Source organism: Clarias gariepinus, chromosome 28 (genome assembly GCF_024256425.1).
Source record: "Clarias gariepinus isolate MV-2021 ecotype Netherlands chromosome 28, CGAR_prim_01v2, whole genome shotgun sequence".
In the NCBI taxonomy this organism is placed as follows: domain Eukaryota; kingdom Metazoa; phylum Chordata; class Actinopteri; order Siluriformes; family Clariidae; genus Clarias; species Clarias gariepinus.
The window spans coordinates 17,748,056-17,769,774 of NC_071127.1; the positions used below are offsets into that span (position 1 = coordinate 17,748,056).

Consider the following 21,719-nt stretch of genomic DNA (forward strand, 5'->3'; position numbering starts at 1 on the left):
AGGTGATAATAGTAGGCCATTAAACCCTTAAAGAACTTTGTGACTACCAGAATGTTAGGTCTTTAACCTTTGACATAAAGGACAGGAAAAAAATATATAATTAAAAAGAAAGAACATTTAGTCGTGCAGGGAATGTGAGTTTGCTTACAGGTGTTGGGGTTTGGTTAGTAATTTTTTTGGGCTGAAGATTTAGGCCTGGAATGGATTCGTTGACTAGTTTTTGGTAAATCATGTGCACAGTTTAGTAAAAAAACAAGCAAATTAATGAAAAATATATTCAGGTATTTGACTCAACCACCATTTACAAATAAAACCTTTTTTTAATTAATTTATTTTTTTAACTAAGAAGATTGGAACAGCAAGAACAGTTCCCTTTCAATGCTTAACTATATAAAACTATACTATGTTTGTATATAAAATAAGGTAGCATATGCAGTGGAATTTACAGCTATTTTACGCTGGCCTAAATATGGTCTCCAGGTCATGTGTGAAAAGGATTCCTCATGAGCCCAGAAACACTCTTTCACAATCTGAGTCCTGGAATATGGCCATGTCATCCTGGAAGAAAAAAATCCATAGATGGGGTTTTTCTTGTCATTTAATACATTCATTTCGTCAGCTGACTTGACTTTATTGCCAAATATCGTTGCTGAGTCTAGACTTGAACAACTGAAGCAACCCCAGATCATAATACTGTCTCCAGAGGTACAGTGGACACTATTCATGATGGGTCCATCGCTTTATGCTCTTCTTTACTTAAGGAATGGGGTCAATCTGAATTTATCAGACCATATGATCCTTTTCGATCGCTGCAAAGTCCGATCTTTATGCCGTTTTATTTTCTTCTGGACAAACACAGCTGTTTAGTCCCAAACCTACAAGTTTAACTCGCACTACATGTGGAAATGCTCTTACTTTTATTATTAAACATTGCTCAGATTTCTGCTGTCAGTTTTTACCCAAAAGTGTTTAAATGATCGAAATTCTTGTTTTTTTGTTTGTTTTTAAGCTTCAGCACTATCTTTCCAGGTTTTAATAATGTTTAGGACAGTTCTGAACCCAGTTCCAGTCATGTCAGACATCCTTAGCTGTTTTTATTCCTTGATTAATGTATAAATGTTAAATGTTGTGTGTATATGTATATAATATAAATAATATTTATATATGTTGATAGACATATCCACTATTTAATATTGCAGGGCTATAATTAGTGTTAAAATACAACATTTATAAATATTATATTAGATATTATTACATTGTATACATGTTTTTTCTCTTCAATGTGTGTGTGTGTGTGCTTGCAGTTGGAGATTTACCTTTTACCTTCTTGCGTTTTTTGCTGGCCTGGGTGCTCTCATTGATGTGAGTACATCTGAATTTGGCTCGAAAGAATCATCACCATTATGTCTTGTTTAAATATATAAAACGATGTATGTGTTTGTGTGTGTGTGCGCGCAGAAACCCTGGCTGTACGAAATGGAAGAGATGTGGAGGGGCTTCCCAACAATGGTAATGTCCTCTAAGGCGACTGACAATCAATTGTTTCTTCATATTGATCTTCACACTTGGACACACAGCACACACTCAAAACATTCTGGGGTAAAGCTCTTAAGCTACGCGTCGTAAGTAGCAGTCGTGGAGGGCCGAAGTCCAGCGCAGTGTGATGATTACATCACAGAGGCCGAGGCGGTCTGGCAGAGCAGGGAAACGACCCTTGTCTCCAGGAGAAATCAATTACTCCAGCAACTAAACAACACGGATTTAGAGAAGTCTAGTCGTTGTTCTTGAGAACTTTTGTGGTGACACATTTTTAAGCCTGCAAAATTGAGATGATTTAAAATTATTTATTTATTGTGATTGTGAGGCAAGTTCTTATTGCGAAATGCATCTCCCCATAGGAAATAATGTAAATGCAGATAATCCATTCCAGCCGTCCATATCGCCAATTTCCAACACTATAAACATACTTTTGCATATTAAATTAGGAATATATTTTTAAAAGACATGTAAATGAAGTCAATCGGAAATAAATAGACAATAAACCTTACTTAACCTTAATTTATGATTCCTCTTGGCACCGGCTGCTCTCTTTTTTTTTTTTTTGCACCGAAAAACAAATGAGCCAAAATATAAAAAGCATTCATAAAACAATGGAAATAAATCTGACATGAGATGCTGAACAACCACGTATTGGTAATGCGATGGTCTGGGGTGCACATACTTTTAGCTCTTTTGTACAGCAGTGTTTAAAGAAGCATGTCTGAGGTAGAGTTTCTCAGAGGTGTTCATCCAAGGGGATTAAATCATCAGGTTGTTGCAGAGTGGGTTAAGAAGAGCATATTTAGTGTGTAATTTCCTTAGTGCAGGCGGGAGAAATCTTCACTATGGCCTTTCTGTGTGATAATAAAATCATCAAGATGCCCCATGTCCTCATGTTATTTTATCATTAATGAATTTACGTTAAGATTAACGTTTCTCTTTCTTTCTCCCTTTCAGAATCTGCTTCCTTCTCAGTACTGGTATTACATGATCGAGCTGGGTTTTTACATTTCACTCCTCTTCAGTGTCGCATCAGACGTGAAGAGAAAAGTGAGTATAGTGTTGATGCAGTATGGATTCATAACCATTATGATTTAATATCACAGCACTTATTTTTTGATCGATAATATCTTTTAAAGCTTACATACAGTATTAAACTCATTTTTAAACAAATTAATAGCGAAGTCGTTAAAATGTGTTAATGTTCCACAGCTCAGATCCTACTGCTTAAAATTAATTCTGTTCCGCTCCTTTTCCAAACGCGCCGTTTCAGTGTCTGTCGCTTTAAACACCTCTATGAAGAAGTGCGCCTTTCTAGCCAATCGGAACGCAGAGAGCGGGAAACGGCTGAAGGAAAAACAGCCTTTTGAAGTAAACAAAAGGAAAAAATTGTCAGATTTTGTTCACTATGACGTCCTCAGTGTTCAGTCGTTTATAAAATGTTAGCAAAGCTGCATGATCCTAGCTTCATCATCTGTGTTATATCATCATGAAATAACACTGATGTATTCACGTGCAACGGATCCGTTATCACAGTACTAGAAGACCATGCGATGGGCTCTTACATCATTGTTGGTTATTGCGTCATCGTCATAGCTACAATAGCGCTGATGTCGTAGTGTGTGAAGGACCCTCTTGTTTTTCTAAGGATTAGATTGAGGAAGCCTGTGTGGCTGCGCGCCGGGCGTGGCCTTAAACTTATCCCGGAAAATGGTTAATAACTTTCTGTGACATTATATTTTGTGACATCATGTTGAGTATTGAGTGACACATCACATGTGATGCTTTTTTTTTTCTAGCATTTGGCTTTTGTGAGCAGTTAATATCAAAAGCTCTTTATGGAATTATGCCTTTAATTATATGTTTATCTTAAAACTGAATGTGGTCGGGAATAATACGTTTGCACAAACAAACACAAAGAAAAGGGATTTGGTTATCAAATTAGCTGAAGAAATCCAGTGGGGGCTCGAAAGATAGACCACAAGGGGCTGGAAATTCTCCTTCACATAAATGGCTTTATAGAAAATTTCTTATGATTTGCTGTGTTTTTATTTTCGTTGATGGTTTCGATATATTTGTACGATTGTTGGAGCCTGTAAGTCTCGATCTTTACATTGGCTGCGATATTTGAGATATTTGTTCATTTTGAAGTCGGTCAGAGATGTAATCGGTTGTCATTCAAGTTCCTGTGCGTTATTTCATTGATCTAGCGTTATAATTCGTTTCGAGCAAGGTTTAAAATGAAACCGACTCATGAAATGAACTCCAGCCGCATCACTAGTTGGGAAGCTCAATACTTGAGCTGCAACACTTTTTCTGTCTTGCATCATCTCTCCCATGAAATCTCTCGACACTCAGACTTGCCGTCGTTTAACAACGAAGCTGCACTGTGCAGTTTGTCTGGACGTCGGTGCTTCCTAATTTGACATGAACATCGAACCGCAAAGTGACTTCAATTTAAATGAAAAGTCGCTTGCTGGACCGGGCGAAGAGGAGAGGATGATGCAAATGCAAAACAAGTGGAGCAGTTTAGTCCTGTGGGGTTTTCTGTTTTATTGGCGCACAGATGTAGTCGAGGCGGCGAAGCAGGAGAAACCTTCATGTTTTAGGCGACTAATTTCATGTGGCAGTAGACTTGGCAGTATTTGAATGCGAGATTTTTTTTTTTTTTTTTTTTTTTTTTTGGACAAGGTTATGTAAATCAATGCAGTAAAGCAACAGATGCAAATGATTAGCCTGAGCAAATTCACATAACATGGGATGTCCGACATGCACCAGTTGTCTAACGTCAGTTCCTGAAACAGCTTCAGCTGGATTTAACTTCATGTGTCTCCCTAAACAATAGTGAAGTACAATAAAAAAGCATGTGTAATGTATCTCATTGTCTCTCTCTCTCTCTCTCTCTCTCTCTCTCTCTCTCTCTCTCTCAGGACTTTAAGGAGCAGATCGTCCACCATGTCGCCACCATTCTTTTAATAAGTTTCTCCTGGTGCGTGAACTACATCCGAGCAGGAACTCTAATCATGCTGGTGCACGATGCTGCAGATTATCTGCTTGAGGTAAAACTCTCCGCATCAGGGTTAAGGGATCAAGGGTCAGAGGTTGGCTCAATGGCAGGAATTTTTATCCCTTCAGTTTTACAAGGCAGGAATACCGCCAGGACGGGATCGCCGGTTTATTTGCAGGTCAACACTTAACGCTCAATTAAGCACTGCGAATAACAACTCCCAGGTGGGAGGAAGTCGGGGAATCTGGCAGAAACCCAACACACACACATTTACGCCAAAGACACAAGGGAGAACATGCAAAAACTGCACAGACGGTAGTAACCTGAGCTGTGAGGCTACAACACAACCTGCTGTGCCACAGGCTTGAAACTAGAGCAGTTTCCCAAAGTCTGGCCTTCCCCCTAGTGGGCCGTAAGGGTAATGCAGGTCATTTATGACAAATAATTTTGTAATTAGGCTTAAAATTCACATTATATGTTTGTATATGTTTTATATATTTAATTCAGACTTAAAGCAGAGGTGGTATTGTCCATGTTAAAAAAAAATGTTTTGCAAAGTTAATTTTTATTTACGTGTAAATGAGAACCAGCGATGAGCAACACGCTTGTCGATGTTGTGTTGATCAGAGTTGTGATTAAAGGTCTGGGGCAGCAGTATGGGTAGAGATTTCAGGCAGAATTCATTTAAGTTTATATTTAATTTTGTATATATTTTTTTGTTGTTATTGTTGTGTTTACATCCCTCAGTGTTTGGTTATTACAATAACCAACATGTCATACAATCACAATCAATTAATTGCACATTGATTTGAAAACGATGTGCGTAAACTATTTTAAAATTGTAAAAGACAAAAATGTTTTCTGTCTTCACAAATGTTAATGTATAAAAAATTTTAATAAAAAGAAATTCATAGTTATAGCACTGTCGCCTTGCACCTCCAGGGTCCGGGTTCGATTCCCAGCCAGGCTCGATTCCCGTCTCTGTGTGCATGGAGTTTGCATGTTCTCCCCGTGCTTGGTGGGTTTTCTCCAGGTACTCCGGTATCCTCCCACAGTCCAAAGACCTGTAGGTTAGGCTAATTGGTGTTCCCAAATTGCCCGTAGTGTGTGAATGAGCGCGTGTGTGTTTGTGCCCTGCGATGGATTGGCACCCTGTCTACCCTGCCTTGTGCCCTAAGCCTCCTGCGATAGGCTCCAGGTCCCTGCGACCCTAAATACAGGATAAAGCGATGAGTGAGTAAGTGAGTGAGTGGAAGGTGAAGTGAATAACCTTGATTGTCTTGGGGGAACAGTCAGGTCTCAAAGTTGGAAGCAAATGGAAAAATGGGCGAGCGTGAGGATCTGAGCCACTTGGACGAGCGTTAAATAATCCAAATAAAACAGCAGGTTTTTGTGTTGTTCCTCCTATGCAGTTGTTATAATATCTATGAAAAGTGCTTCAAGAAAAAAATGGTTTAAATCAAGTCTTTTTCGCACGTTGGAAAGGACAGTGTTCGTCCATTTTTCAGATCGGAGTTCTGTGTTGTTCTTGTTCTCATAATGTAAAGTAAAATGCGACCTCTTCTAACCTTATCTGCCCCCTGGTGGAATCTCACTGACATGATGCTGAAGATAACCCTCGTCTCTTTCTCTCCTGCCCCGTCACAGTCTGCCAAAATGTTTAACTATGCTGGCTGGAGAAAGACGTGTAACCACATCTTCATTGTCTTCGCCGCCGTCTTCTTCATCACAAGACTCGTCATCCTTCCGTTCTGGTGAGAGACTCTTCCCTCCTGATCAATGTCGTGATTTAATGTGCCGTGTTTTTTTTTTTTTTTTTTGTTATTTCATAATCAATTTTTAAACAATCGGATTTAATTCCTTAATTAATGCACTAAATTCAGTTAATCTCTTGGCGGTATCCATTTTGTTTCTCTTTCAGGATTATGCACTGTACCTGGGTCTATCCAGTGACCATCTATCCTCCATTCTTCGGTTATTACTTCTTCAACGGGCTTCTGTTTGTGCTCCTGTGCCTGCACATCTTCTGGTTTTTGCTCATTCTGCGCATGGCCATCAAGTTCCTCCCAGGCAATGTAAGTGCCTCTTACGTTTTTTATTCTCTCTCTCTCTCTCTCTCTCTCTCTCTAAATAGGTCACATGACCTTTTTCTATTACTCCAAAGTTCAAACTTGAGGCTTCTTAGCAAAATCAATCCTTTTTTACAATTGTTTTGTTTTGTGTCGCTGTTTAGTTCTGAACCTGTGAGATGTCATCACACTGTGTAATCTATTAAACATAGATCTGTTCTTCTCCTGTCGATCTTTTTAAAAATGTATTTTCCCCCCCATTCCACTTCACCAAGAGTTTACGTGATCTCCATTGTTGATATATACACTCACAATAAGTTAGGGATATTGTTATTTACATGAGTCCTTTTCCTATTTGCTCTGAATTTGAATTAGATAAGTAAAAGTTCCCTTTGATATTACTAATAATGTATGAGAAGAAACACCATTTTCATTAGTTTAATATTTATTACTCCAAAAATGTAGACAATAACAGAGATAGCCACAAATAACAAAAATTGACAATGTTAGTAGCAGGTGTTTAAACCATTTGCCGCATTGACAGTTCGACAGCGACGTCTCATGCTCCTCATAATAATGTTCTGAGGCAGTGTGTTCCACTCGTCCACAAGTGCTACACACAGGGTCACTGGGTGGGGGTGGCCACCAGGTCACGCCAGGTAATGTGGGGGTGGGGTACGATCATCCAGTCACTGCTTCAACTGGTCCCAGACGTGCTCTATGGGGTTCAGGTCAGGGGACATTAATGGCCATACCATATGAGGCACTCCAACTTCCTGAAGTCGAGCTGTGACAATTCTGCCACAATGTGGTGGAGCGTTATCATCCATGAACAGAACGTTGGGGGTGTGCTGGCGGAATTGGGGGATGATGATGGGTTCTATAGTGTCTCTGAGGTAAGAACGCGCAGTGACTGAGCCATGTACAATAACCAAATCTGTTTGGCGATGGCTGGTGATGCCTTCCCGGACTATTGCACCTTTTCCACCAAAGCAAACATATATGCATATATATATATATATTTTTTTTTTCCCTGTTCACATTTCATCCACGGAGTTGATGGACTTAACATAATAATAAAAAATTTTCTTAGTTGTTTTCTTTTTTTTCATCAGCCCAATAATTTGGTCCTTTAAAAATGGTTATTCCCACCCCCCCTCCCAAGCCGGATTGAATTCTAGTTCTTTTTTGTAGATAAAGATGCTGCCAGTCAGGTAACTTAACAAACTTAAAAATAAACAAACTTAAAAGACACTATATGATTTAAAAGCACATCAATTTATTCAATAACATTTAGAATTTGTCAGTGAGGGAATTTTTTACCTGCTAGATTTAATATTGGTATTCACTAGCATAAAAAAAATAAAAGGGCGCAGCTTAGTGGTCAAGACCTTGGACTGCAGGAAAAGGTCATTGGTTCAAACCCCTACACCACTAAGTGAGCCCTGGAGCAAGTCTTTGAACCCTCAACTGCTCAATCCCCATGCCAATTACTAACAACACACAACACTAACATCCCTCCTTAAAAAAAAAAAAAGTAAATTGAGATTTTCAATTTGTTTTCAATTGTTTTTGTTCCTCTAACTGTATCTCCCTGACTTATTTTTTTATCGCACAGCATATAGTGGAAGACGAGCGGAGCGACCGAGAAGAGACGGATGACTCGTCGGAGGAAGACGAGGCGCACGAGAGCGAGAGACGTCCCAAGACGAAAAACGGGCCGCTGCAGAACGGCCACTCGGTCTCCAACAACAACCACCATCGCAAGACGGAGTGACGGGTACGAGAAGGAGGAGGAGGCAGGAGAGAGGAAAGACAGGAGAGGATGGATGGAGATACCGTCCTCTTCAAAAACACACACACATAAATAGATTGAGTCATGGTTAGAAGTTACAGCCAGACAAATACAATTGACCAAGTATCCTTAACCACAATCGAACACTAATCTCGTAAAGAAATTAAGTAATAAGTCACGCTCCAGATGAAACGATCATTAAGGTCAAAATTTTTCAAGAAAATGCACTAAAATTTTTAGTGAAATTTCCAGAGTCAGTGAATCTGAATTGTCCCTGACCTGCTTTGTGTATGTCCTGCCTGTTTTGCCTGGTTAATGTGAAACACTCACTCGTCTCGTCTCGTCTCTTCTCGTCTTTATCCTGTTGTTTCTCCTCACGTCTGATCACGATGTAAATATCCGCTAAAGCTTTACCAGTTTACCTGAAATCAGAATCAAATGCAGAACTGTTTGTGGGGTTCATCTCCGAATACATTCCTAGTGTATGTATAAATATACATACACACACACACACACACACACACGTTCTCTCGACAGTGCTGTCGTCAGCCCTCCTGTGTGTACTGCCCAGTTGCACTATAGTTTACTTCCGCTCCACACCACCCTACTGCCCTAGAGATAATCTTGTGTCTTTTAAAGACTAGTAATTAACACTGCTGCCTAAACACACCTGATGTGAAGCTGCGCAGAACAATTAGTACTCTCTTAAGCTCAGCTCACCCAGGACACCCCGACCCCGAAGCCAAAAGGTTAAGTGGCCCGCTTTTAGTGCCTTATATTTTGTCTAGTCTATTCGTCTTGTTCTGTCCAGTCCAGTTTTTCACGTAATCTGAACTAATTATGTTTGTGCCAGCTTAAAAATACAAACTAATAATAATAATTAAAAAAATCGTCCCAGTTAAAAGTTTGCTCATAGTCAAAGACGAGAAGAAAAATCTAACGATATAACTTTGTGACATTTCAGTTTTGCTTATATTTTTAATTGTAATTTCCCTGTTGTTTTGTCTTGCTCTTTATTATTACTGTATTCCTGAAAATTACTCTGATTTAATATGATTTTACTGTTTTATTGTTTTATTGTTTTTTTTTTTTTTATGTTTGTTTCCATCGTTTGTTTGATTATTTTATACTCGAGGTCCATGTTTTTTTTTTTTTTTTTCGTTGAGATTCCAAGAAGTTCCAGTTTTGTTAATAATGTAATTCAAGAAAAACAAACAAGCAAACTACCACCACAATATCTTAGTGATCAATTTAGGTGTTGAAAATCTTTAAGGTGAAATTGTACATTTTTTGAAAAATGTTTAAAAAAAAAAAAAAAAAAAGGAGGATTTGATGGGAGGAAAAGAAAAACAAAAAATTTCCATTAAAAAAAAAAAAGCAACTTCTATAGCAACATGTTAAAAAAAAATGTTTTACCAAATAACTTCTCAGAAGGTAACAGGTCGTTGAGCTTTCGTGTGTCAGTTGTAGTATTAATACGATGAAGAGTCAGTATTTATCGCTCGTTCCGCCACCGGATGCACTTTATAACACTTGATGTATAGAAATAAAGCCTGAGTGTAGACTAAAAGCAAAGGTTGAAGTGCTTGATAGTCGGGTCGATCTGTAACACTATGCGTCTGTTAAGCTCGCACGCTTCAACGAGGCTGATCTAGACGCGTGAGCTTTATGGGTTTAAACAGGACTGTAAAGTCCTACTCGAACGGCATACTTGTTTCACAAACGCTCTGAACTCTAGATTTACATCCAGTGTTGGAATTAATGGTGAGAATATACCTGAGAATAGGAATAGGAAAGAAAAAAAAAAAATTATATACATATGATTATGCGCAAGGTTTACATGTCGTGGTCATGTTGTTTAATTTTCTGCAGCTAACGCGTGTCGTCTGGTTTTAGGTTTTTCTTACCGCTTTATTTCTTAAAAGCGTGTCTTTTAGTTACCTCGCATCCATGCCAGTCAGTTTAGCTTCTTCATCCTAAACACTGAAAAGCAGTCATGTTTGGTTTAACTGGAATGAAAAAAAATTGCTCCAATGAGCAGATGAATCTGAAAAAAAAAAAAAAAAAGCAAACCATAACAAAAGCCGATGTAATGAGATTAAAGTTTCAGACTGCGGTTACTGTCTTAATTTCTTTATTTTATTTAATTTTGGTTTTTCGTCGTCGTTTTTGCCCTGCCTTTCTTCCTCATGTAAATCACCCCTTATAATAACGTAATGCCAAAACCAATCCAACCAAATAAATCCTGCCACCGTTGTCTACATCAATGATACACACAAAAACATGATCAGTGTCGCAACTGCCAGTGTTTTTATGTTGTATTTTGTATCATATGCAATTTAAGATAAAAGACTGTTGATAACCAAACCTTTGTGTCTTTGTTTCTGCTGTGGGTTGAATATATATATAATTTTAACATTATAAGTCGTTCTGAATTGCCTCTGTCCCATCCATGTTCTGTTTGCAGCCAATGTAAGCTAAGAAGCTAGCTTCTAACGCAAGGCTGAATCCCAATTTCTTCTTTAACCCCCTGGTCAAGGGTACTACTTGGTGTGTGTGGTACGGGTGCACTAGTTTTTCATTTTATCGCTATTTAAGATTTAACCCCAAAACCTGATTGTTAGCAGAGCTGATATTCCAAAGTGAAATAAGTGGAAATACATATGAAGTAAATCTTGTAAGTTTCTTCTGTATGGTTTGTTCTATTCCCCTTTTGGCTACATAGTACTGATAAGACTTTAAAACTACCTTCACCCCTGTAAGTTACAGTAACCGGCAGTCGCCAGCTCTACAAGAAATCTCTCTCACTCATCATTTACACTGCTGCGAGGTGAACGTGCTAACCTGTTGTATCGTAATCTGTTGATAATAAATGGTGTTTGTGGAACTGTTGTATAAAAGCCATATAACACTTGAGGCCGTGCTGTTGTACTGAATATCAGCAAGGCTGTGATGCCTACGACCGTATCACAGCACTACATCACAAGTGATGATTTAAATATGCATAATAACATTATAAATAAATATGGTTAGGACGAGAAATACAAGAAATAGTTGACGAATTTTTGCCTGATTGTATCAAATATCAGATCTACAGAAAATGGACGTGTATTGTTTAAAATGTTTGTAGGTTACTTATAATAGTTTGTACATTTAAAGCAAATATCATTCTATATTTACATACTGTATGTATAAAACGTAGTAGATCTTGTGGTATCCTGTCGCACTGCTACGGCAAAAGATAATTAAATTTATCCGTCTACTTGTCCATGTCAGACCCAATTTCATGTTTTAAACTAAATACTGAGTTAATTTTATTCGAAGCACAAGCCATAGTCACACTCCGAGGCGTAAGCTTTTACTCTAATTGACCTTGGACGCTTTTCAGCTCCTGCTTTGGTGTCTTCGGATCAGTTACCATCATAGTATTGTTGAACTTTTGTGTGAGGATAGTGTGTGTGTGTGTGTGTGTGTTGGTAAGGATACAATCCTGGAGCAATAATCAGTGGCAACACTTCCAGAGGACAAGTCTGTCAGTCTGTCTGTTTCAGCCGTCTGTGTTCCAGTCTCTCAGCTTTCTCAACACCTGAACTCCAGGCGCTCCTGTGCATCCCTCTCACCCCCCTGCTAGTGTAAATAGAGTACCTCTGCAATTCAGCCTTATTGAAAGAAGAGAAGATTCTGATGTGATGTGTGTGTGTGTGACAGGTGAGTTTACATTGGGGTTGATGAATCCCATTACAGGTTTAACTACAGTAACTTGCTTATAGGAAATTTCCAAATATTTGAACACAGCAAAAATATCAACTTAAAAAAAAAATTTTTTTTAACAAATTTTTTAACATGCATTAAGATGATGACGTGAAGGATTTCGCTTGCGATTACGTCTACATTTATACACAGTAAGTAGACAGAACTGTTCTAATGAATGCTTGATTTTTCTTTATCTAAAAAATGTTTTTCTTTCTTTCTTTCTTGTTTCCTGTGTGAGTTTAATTTCTTGAATTAATCACTAAATTTCTACAGTTTCTGATATGATATTGACCTTATTCATAGCTCAGTTTTTAATATGGAAGTTGCTTAATCACAGACATTTGTTGTTAATTTATATAATTCTTTATTTCATTAATTTACTGTGATACAACAATAATGTTAATATATTTTATTTTGTCATTTAATGTAAGATCATTGATTTCTAAAATTTCTCTTAATATCGCAGACATCTTACTGAAGAGATTTTATTTATTTATGTACTATAGTTGATTAGGGGAAACTATAAAACATACCATAATATACCATAGTATTACTGTAGTACGTCAACCATTACTTCCATAAATTTTATTTTCTTTTAATTTTGGGAAGCTGCCTATTGTTAAAAGTGCTATATAAATAAAAGTGAATTGAATATACAGTAGTAGACACAATAGTACTTTATAGAGTGGCACTTTACTGGGTTTAGTGATTATACTATGGTGTGTATAACAATACGTTAGTTAATACTATGGTAATTAGTTCAGCAGGTATCTAACATGGTATGTTTATACTACTGGTTTGATATCGTCCAGGCAGTTTCATACCATGTATACAATATTTTTGACCATCTTCCATAGGTCGAACCATGTACCATACCTGTACTGTTGTACCAATGTATGTACCATGTTAGAACCATGTAGCACAGTGTGGTATACTTATCAGTGTAGAAGTACCATTGTACCTGTAGCATGATAAAAATTTCTTAATGGGATCAATATGCGATAAATCAGTGTATTTTTAGTCTTCATGATTAAACGTGATGCATTGCAAAAAAGATTTTTTTTTCCAGCAGATTGGCAAGAATTGGCCCATGAGTTCATAGATATGGCTTGGATAATTACTGATGGAATCCTTCTCTATTCTTTCTTCTCCATAAGCGATGCAGACACACAAGCCTTGCTTTCTAGGTGATCGGGTTCTGTTACACGTTAAGCAGTTGGCACCCGCACCTCATTTCTGGAATTGCTTTCATTGGGCACTAAAGAATGCCTCAGAGAAGAAATCCCTATTTGATTATAATTCTAAATATTTGCCTACTTTGAATGGCTTCATATTTATTCATTATTACAATTAAATTTGAAAAAAAAAAAATTCAGATGGAGTTTTAATCATCTCTGCTCAAAGCATTGGTTTGGAAATGAGTCCACCTGAGTGAACCTTTTCTGTACAGACAACCTGAACCCAGGCAAAATGCTCAGGAGTTGCTAAAGCCAGAACCAGAACTTTTTTTAAGATTTCCTACTTAATAAAATGTAAATAAAAGCTAATAAAAAAACTCTGCAAAACATCTCGATTTTTGTGCAAAAACATTTATCATATACCGATAAATTTTACAGTACAAGACTTGTGAGACTGTGTTGGATTGAAATGCCTTCTAATTAGGCTGTGGATCAGTAGACATTTCAGCTAATTACAGAAGAGCAGGATCACATTCCTGCTTCACCCCCCACATCCCGGCCTCTAATTTTACATCTGGCCTCCAAATGGTACCAATATTTAATTTGCAACAGTAGACTCTGTTTCCTTTGATGAGCGACTTCATTTCCTTCCTCCGAGGTTCATGTTTCTTGGTGCCACCTGGTCGTTCCCTGCGCTGCTTCAGCATTTCTCCCTCCCTCTGGAGGTGTTGGGGTGTTGGTTGCCTTGTTTTGGTTGGACAGGATGTTTGCCCTGCCTGAGAACAAAAGGCTAGGAACCTTTGAGCAACCGCGCTCATCACTATCCAACCTCCTGTTAAACTATTGATAAGAACTTAAATGCCATGGGGAGGTCGGCCTGCGGTGCTATTACGGTGATGAGATAGAAGGAACAGGAGGAGAGGAGTGTTGTTAATATGTATTAAAGGGGATCTACTATCAGACTGTTTTCCGGTGTGCATGAACACTCAATTAACACATTCCCTGCCGTGTTTGTCTTTTTTTTTTTTTTTTCAGTTTTGTATTGGTCAAGGCTTAAACCAGTAAATCAGGTTCTCCCCTATTGTGGATCATATATCATGAGGCCCTCGCCCTGGCTCGGTACTCAGCTCTGCCCAGTTCTACCATTCTCTGGGTGCCATTTTAAAGAGATGCAATACATTTTAGTGGGTTAGTCGGTAAAGGCTAACTGCTAATGCCTAACCTAGCCTTCTATGGCTCTTAAAAAGGGCTAGATTGTCCGTTAGCAATTAGTTGCTAATGGGTAACCCAGCCATCTTCAGCTCTTGGCTGTGTTTAAATGATTGTATTGATACATATTGAGGATGCCCTCATGCATTAAAGATCTTGAAAACATTTTCCCCCTATGTTTCTCTTGGACGATGGTGCAGCACAAAACAGGATTACATGAAGTGCAAATACACAACAGTGTGAGACAATAAATACACAAGATATGGGCTGTAAAACATTTTATAGATTAGCAGCAATGTGTGTAACAGCTGTTTTGGCTGGTTGAAAAAAGGTTTCGACACATGGAATTAAATATGGTACATTTTTTTAAAACGTCTATCCATTTATCCATCTCAAAGATTCTACTTCACATCTTATATAATAAATATAATAAAGATATACACTCACCTAAAGGATTATTAGGAACACCTGTTCAACTTCTCATTAATGCAATTATCTAATCACATGGCAGTTGCTTCGATGCATTTAGGGGTGTGGTCCTGGTCAAGACAATCTCCTGAACTCCAAACTAAATGTCAAAATGGGAAAGTAAGGTGATTTAAGAAATTTTGAGCGTGGCATGGTTGTTGGTGCCAGACGGGCCGGTCTGAGGGATTTTCACGCACAACCAATTTTAGGGTTTACAAAGAATGGTGTGAAAAGGGAAAAACATCCAGTATGCGGCAGTCCTGTGGGTGAAAATGCCTTGTTGATGCTAGAGGTCAGAGGAGAATGGGCCGACTGATTCAAGCTGATAGAAGAGCTACTTTGACTGAACTAACCACTCATTACAACCAAGATATGCAGCAAAGCATTTGTGAAGCCACAACACGCACAACCTTGAGGCGGATGGGCTACAACAGAATGACAGAACATGGATCCATCATGCCTTGTTTACATTTACATTTAGGTATTTGGCAGATGCTCTTATCCAGAGCGACTTACAAAAAGTGCTTTAATGTTTACATCATTGGATACATACTTACACTGGGTTAACTAGGTTAATAACTAAGTGCCATTAGTCCAACACAACTGGGAAGAGGTTTTATTCTTGTGGGGGGGTTAGTCCAAGTACTGGAGAAACAGATGCGCCTTGAGTCGTCGTTTAAAGATAGTCAAAGTCTCTGCTGTACGGACATCTAGAGGAAGTTCATTCCACCACCTAGATGCCAGAACAGAAAAGAGCCTGGATGAATGCCGCCCTCGATCCCTGAGAGATGAGAGGTGGGATGAGGCGAGCAGTGCTGGAGGATCGGAGGGAACGTGGTGCAGTGTGTGGTGCAATTAGCGCAGAGAGGCAAGTGTTTTGAATTTGATGCGGGCCGCTACAGGAAGCCAGTGCAGGGAGCGGAGGAGTGGTGTGGTGTGGGAGAACTTGGGAAGGTTAAAACGAGACGTGCTGCTGCATTCTGGATCAGTTGCAGAGGACGAATCGTGGACAGAGGCAGGCCTGCCAGGAGTGAGTTGCAGTAGTCCAGTCTTGAAATAACAAGGGACTGAACAAGCACCTGAGTAGCCTGTGAAGAAAGAAATGGGCGAATTCTTCTGATATTGTAAAGAAGAAATCAACAAGAGCGAGTAAGGTTAGCGATGTGTGGGGAAAATGACAAATGATTGTCCACAGTTACCCCAAGATTGTGGGCGGGGGCTGAAGGAGTGATTTGGTTGTTGTCCAGGGATATCACAAGGTCTTGACCTGGGAATGAGTCACAAGGAATAAACAACAGTTCGGTTTGACTGAGATTGAGCTTCAGCTGATGAGCAGCCATCCAGAATGAGATGTCTGCCAGACATGCTGAGATCCGGGTGGAAACCTGAGTGTCAGAGGGAGGAAAGGAGAGAACAAGTTGGGTGTCATCTGCATAACAATGGTATGAAAATCCATGCGATGATATGACCTTACCAAGAGACCGGGTATAGAGGGAGAACAGAAAAGGACCAAGTACTGAGCCCTGCAGGACACCAGTAGAGAGTCTACGTGGGGCAGTTGTAGATCCCCTCCATGTTACCACTGTGCAGGCTGGTGGTGGTGGTGATGTGGGGGGTGTTTTCTTGGCACACTTTAGGCCCCTTAGTGCCAATTGGGCATCGTTTAAATGCCACAGGCTACCTGAACATTGTTTCTGACCATGTCCATCTCTTTATGACCACCATGTACCCATCCTCTGATGGCTACTTCCAGCAGGATAATGCACCATGTCACAAAGCTCGAATTATTTCAAATTGGTTTCTTGAACATGACAACGAACTGTATGTTGTCATGTTCAAGAAACCAATTTAAAATAACTGTACTAAAATGTCCCCACAGTCACCATATCTCAACCCAATAGAGCATCTTTGGGATGTGGTGGAACAGGAGCTTCTTGCCCTGGATGTGCATCCCACAAATCTCCATTAACTGCATGATGCTATCTTATCAATATGGGCCAACATTTCTAAAGAATCCTTTCAGCACCTTGTTGAATCAATGCCACATAGAATTAAGGCAGTTCTAAAGGCGAAAGGGGGTCAAACACCGTATTAGTGTGGTGTTCCTAATAATCCTTTAGGTGAGTGTATAGGGTCAGGATTGTGCAGTATAGAGTGACAAAGTTATCAGTTTTGATCATGTGTTTTCATGGTTGTTTTTAGTTGTTTCTACTGTATGACCAAAAAGTTGGTGGTAAAATTGTATGTGATAAAAAAACTAAAACCCAAATGCACAGTTTGAAATCTAAAGCCTCCCTGTTAAACCACTCCCATTAGGCTCCCATATAAGCCCCCTTTGACTGTAGTATGACAGCAGACAAATCCCTGCTATCCGTTATCACCCAAATGAGGATGGGTTCCCTGTTAAGTCTGGTTCCTTTCAAGGTTTTTCTCTGTTGCCATCTCAGGGAGTTTTTCCGTTTACTGTCACCCTCTAGCCGATTTTCTGTACAAGTTATAGAAAATTAGTTACATTTTATATATATATTTTTAGATTCTATAAAGGAATTGTTGAAAGCGTTTATATGTACAGTATAAAATCAAATTGATTGTTCCTATAAAACATGTCGTTCCTTTTCACACAGATGTTAACCAGTGTGCCTTTCTTCACCTTAAGTAACCCACACACCAAGTATAACTGAAGGCTGGACTTGGTACGTTTTTCATATCAGCAGAACTTCTGCTTCATCTCTGACACATCTCAGTGTCACACCTCGCTGGTGCACCAGGCCATAAAGAAGTAAAGTTAACCGTAAACCAGTGACGCTACTACAACTGATACGACTACACCGAGATCCTGAGCGTCATTTCTGCAACATGGAGCATCCATCAAAAACACAATCTTCATTAGAGATCGATGTGGATTTAGGATTTGCGCTCTTTTTCCTCTTTCTTCTCTGCCTCTTCCTGGTCATCACAGTTGTCCGCTGTGCCCAAACAGTGGTCGACCCTTACGGCTCCATCCCCACGTCCACTTATCAGGAGGAGCAGATCACTAACTGACGGTTGCTTTGGCCCATCCCACATAGTGAACTCACTGTGGGTGTTGGGCCTGAGATTTTGTGAGGACCAGACATGCAAGCATTGTCATCATGACATTGTCGCAAAGCAGCTTTACACAATCAAAAGAACTATTTAAGTTTGTATAAGTCAAGTGCAAACGTGGAGGAGTTTTGTTTAATGGACTTTAAACAGAATCATCTTACTCTTAGAGTTTTAATTAAAAATCCTCTTTTTGTAGTCGTTCTAGGTCTTATAAAATTTTAAATATTTATGCATTAATGTGTTAAAAAAGAAACAAACTGGCAAGATCTTAAACATGCTTGATCCAGCAGCAGATTGCTGTTGAAAGCTACAGGTTTCAAGAGAATGAAGGGAATTTTTAAGCTCATGCCAAATACATGTCTAAGACTTTTGCACAGTGATCGATTGATTAGTTAATTCTGTGTAAACACTAAAGCCTGGGGTATGAAAATCATCAGTTTTTGGAGACCAGCTCATTATGCAGTGCTTGATATCATACACACTTTTGTCCTTTTTTCCTCATTTTGATGTTAAACATCGACATTAACTAAAACTCTTGACCGGCATGTGCATGATTTGACGCATCGTGCTGCTGCCGCATAATAACGGAAAAGATGGATTGCGTTCATGAACGAGCAGGTGTTCCTATTAAAGTGGACAGCTTTTTTTATTTTTCTGTATATTGTATGCCTTTTTAATCATTTACGTCACTGTACATAACTTTGGTGGTGTATCATGGTGACTGTGAACTTCATGAAACTCAAGAAAATGGTTGTGAAATGAAATGTATAAAACATGACAGAGTACCTACAGCATTTCTGGTTTCAGTACACGCAGCTCTTACATTCATTCCCGGAATAAAAAAATGTGAACCGTCTGAGTTTCCAATTTTCGTCAACTTCTTAATTTGAAGACTTTTTTATGAAGCCAGATATCAATTGATCTATTCAATTCAATTTTATTTGCATAACGCTTTGCTATACGTATTCAAAAGAATTATTTAAGTTTGTATGTGATGTGAATGTGTATGAATCACAATGATAAGACTGTCCCTGGTGAGCAAGCCGAGGGCGACAATGGCATGAAAAAACTCCCTGAGATGGTAGTAGGAAGAAGCCTTGAAAGGAACCAGACTCAACAGGGAACCCATCCTCTTTTGGGTGAAACGGACAGCAGGGATTGATCTGCATCATACTGTGCGAGACTGGAAGTTCAGTATAACAGGAGATGTGTTTAAGTTAAAATGGAGTCCAGTTCATTATTAGAGGCTCAGGTAGACTGTAGGAAACTCCAGCCCTGAACTATCAAACGACTGAAGTCACAAGTCTTCAGGGAACAGCTGTCTGCATCAGCCGAGGACAGGATTGTCTTAGTGGAAAAGTGGAACCGTCCCCAGTCACCACACAGGGCATCCATGCGAAGAGATCTCCAAGCAGAAGCAGGACACCAGGATGAGTCATTCAGCCCCTGGGGGCATAGGGGGTCTGGATCATTAGCAGCTCAGGAGCGACATGTATAGCTACAGAGTGATAGGTAGAGGGAAAAAGAGAGAGGGAGAAAGAGGAGGAGGAGAGAGAGAATTAGAGATGGCAGTTAGGTATTGTCAGAGTCAAACAATGTATAATGTGAATGTATATTTAGGGTTCGTCCACACGAAGCCGGTGCGTTTCTTTTCATTTTTTTTCGTTAATACGGCGTCGTCTCACGAAATATCTGCGTACACACGAAACCACTGAAAACGGTGTAGTATATATGCCAGACCAGTATGGGGCGCTGTAATTTACCCATAAAGATACACTATACACGGAGAAGAAGACTTTGAGCATGCGCATAACCTTGCACGCTGTATACGAACCAAGATTGTGTTTTCCATTATCGCTTGTTGCTCATAACAGTTGCATAGAAGCAATAGATTTTGCTGTAATAAAGCTAGCAGGCTTTGTAGCAACACGTACACAATCATGTAGTCCGCCATTATTGTTGTTGCTGTTACGTGTGACACATGATGTGATGAGATCATCGTTTCACAAAATATACGGATCGGCCGTACACACGAAACCGCAAGGGTGGCGTTTTCAGATTTATCCACTTTGGGACCCGGTTTCAAAAAATAGCGGTTTCAGTCTCCTAAAACGCCGGATCCGTGTGGACGAAACGCCAATACGATAAAAAATGTATACGTATACAGCGAAACGCGTCTCCGTGTGGACAGGCCCTCAGTGTAGAGTGCAAACAGGGACTCCAGCAGAACTTACTATGACATCATAACTAAAAGGGAGAGCCAGAAGGAAACACAAACATGAGGGCTTCCTGAGATGTAAAGCAACCAATCACCTCACCGTCAACAAACCTGAGTGATCAATGAGAGTGAGGAAGACAGCATCTAAACATACCAGTTTACCATAATACTCTACGTCCATGAGTCCCCCAGATCTGCTCCTTTACCCAAGACAAATCTATTTACAATAATGCTTGATTAAATAAATAGGTTTTTAGCCTGGACTTAAACCCTGAGACTGTGTCTGTGTCCCGAACACTATTTGGAAGACTATTCCATAACTTTGGGGCTTTGTAAGAAAAAGCTCCGCCCCCAGCTGTAGTTTTCATAATACACGGTACTGACAAGCAGCCTGCATCCTTTGATCGAAGTATTTGACAATTTGCCCTTTCTAAATACAGTATTGTAAACTGACCATGTCCTCTTTCAGGCGAGAAGTTGCCTGTACACATGTCCTGAAAGTGTAGCCTACTTTTAACCACACACACAACTCCTGAAAACAAGGAACAGTGACATTGAGAACTAAGGTGGAAATCGATCTGTTTGTGTGGTGTGCCGCTGTCCTTTAGTCATCTGTCCTACTGATGTGTACTTTCTGACGAACATGCATTGTCCAAGAATTTAAATTCCTAGGGACATAAAAATAAATAACTTTAAGCCATTTCTTTAGGTGGTCTGGTTTCTCTGAAGGCTATAAATAAAAGACATCACACACCTCATAGTGACAGATTAAACACGGCTAAATTTTCTCAGAGTACACCTTTTGTCCACAGACAAAAAGGTTCATCAACAGACAAAAGGGTAAAGTCCCCTGAACTAGAAACCATAAAGCATGAATAAGCTTTTGTGTACTTTTACAAAAATATTAATATTATGTAATATATAATAATATTAATAAAAAAAATGGTATTGGTGCTAATTTAACTTTATGTTCACATTTATGTTTTAAGATAAGATAAAAATATACCTTTATTTATCCTACAGAAAGGAGGGACAGTACAGTGCATAAATATAAAAGAAAAAGAATACAATAGGTACACTTTTTTAACAAATAAGTCATATTCCTTTGCATATTAATACTGAAATTAGTGTCATATGACCTTTAAAAATTGTTGCCTTAAATCAGTTTTTGATAACAGATTCAAAAACAAAAAAATCTGTAGTGTCCGTAACCATGTCAAATTTACAATAATTTGCAATATCTTAACAACTTACCATTTTAGAATAAAACACTTTTTTTCAGGTTTATTCTCTTTCATGTGAAATCTAAATTGTCTGACATTATGGACATACTGTAAAAGGGCATGAAACTGTATTTAGCAAGTGTGTTTCTTTTATATGATAGAAATATAAATGTGTA

The 21,719-nt window shown here is 39.0% G+C and overlaps 2 protein-coding genes and 1 long non-coding RNA gene across 3 annotated transcripts in view; all 3 read left to right on the plus strand.

Moving 5' to 3' along the window:
- cers2a (ceramide synthase 2a) overlaps positions 1 to 10,482 on the plus strand; it is a 33,690-nt gene extending 23,208 nt beyond the window's left edge. The window contains exons 5-11 of the mRNA XM_053490033.1: positions 1,305 to 1,362; positions 1,459 to 1,509; positions 2,497 to 2,589; positions 4,470 to 4,598; positions 6,194 to 6,300; positions 6,468 to 6,621; positions 8,234 to 10,482. Of these exons, the coding sequence (XP_053346008.1) occupies positions 1,305 to 1,362; positions 1,459 to 1,509; positions 2,497 to 2,589; positions 4,470 to 4,598; positions 6,194 to 6,300; positions 6,468 to 6,621; positions 8,234 to 8,392 (751 nt within the window). The 3' untranslated portion in view covers positions 8,393 to 10,482. The remainder of the gene's footprint in view (positions 1 to 1,304; positions 1,363 to 1,458; positions 1,510 to 2,496; positions 2,590 to 4,469; positions 4,599 to 6,193; positions 6,301 to 6,467; positions 6,622 to 8,233) is intronic.
- Positions 10,483 to 11,248: 766 nt separating this feature from the next.
- Positions 11,249 to 17,709, plus strand: LOC128516083 (uncharacterized). Its single transcript, XR_008356742.1, has 3 exons — positions 11,249 to 12,118; positions 12,264 to 12,312; positions 17,643 to 17,709. It is a non-coding gene; the product is annotated as an uncharacterized LOC128516083 (long non-coding RNA).
- Positions 17,710 to 17,769: 60 nt separating this feature from the next.
- LOC128516180 (cortexin domain-containing 1 protein-like) lies at positions 17,770 to 18,546 on the plus strand. Its single transcript, XM_053490490.1, has one exon. It carries the CDS (start codon positions 17,875 to 17,877, stop codon positions 18,058 to 18,060), a length of 186 nt encoding a protein of 61 aa, XP_053346465.1. The 5' UTR covers positions 17,770 to 17,874; the 3' UTR covers positions 18,061 to 18,546.
- Positions 18,547 to 21,719: the final 3,173 nt, after the last annotated feature.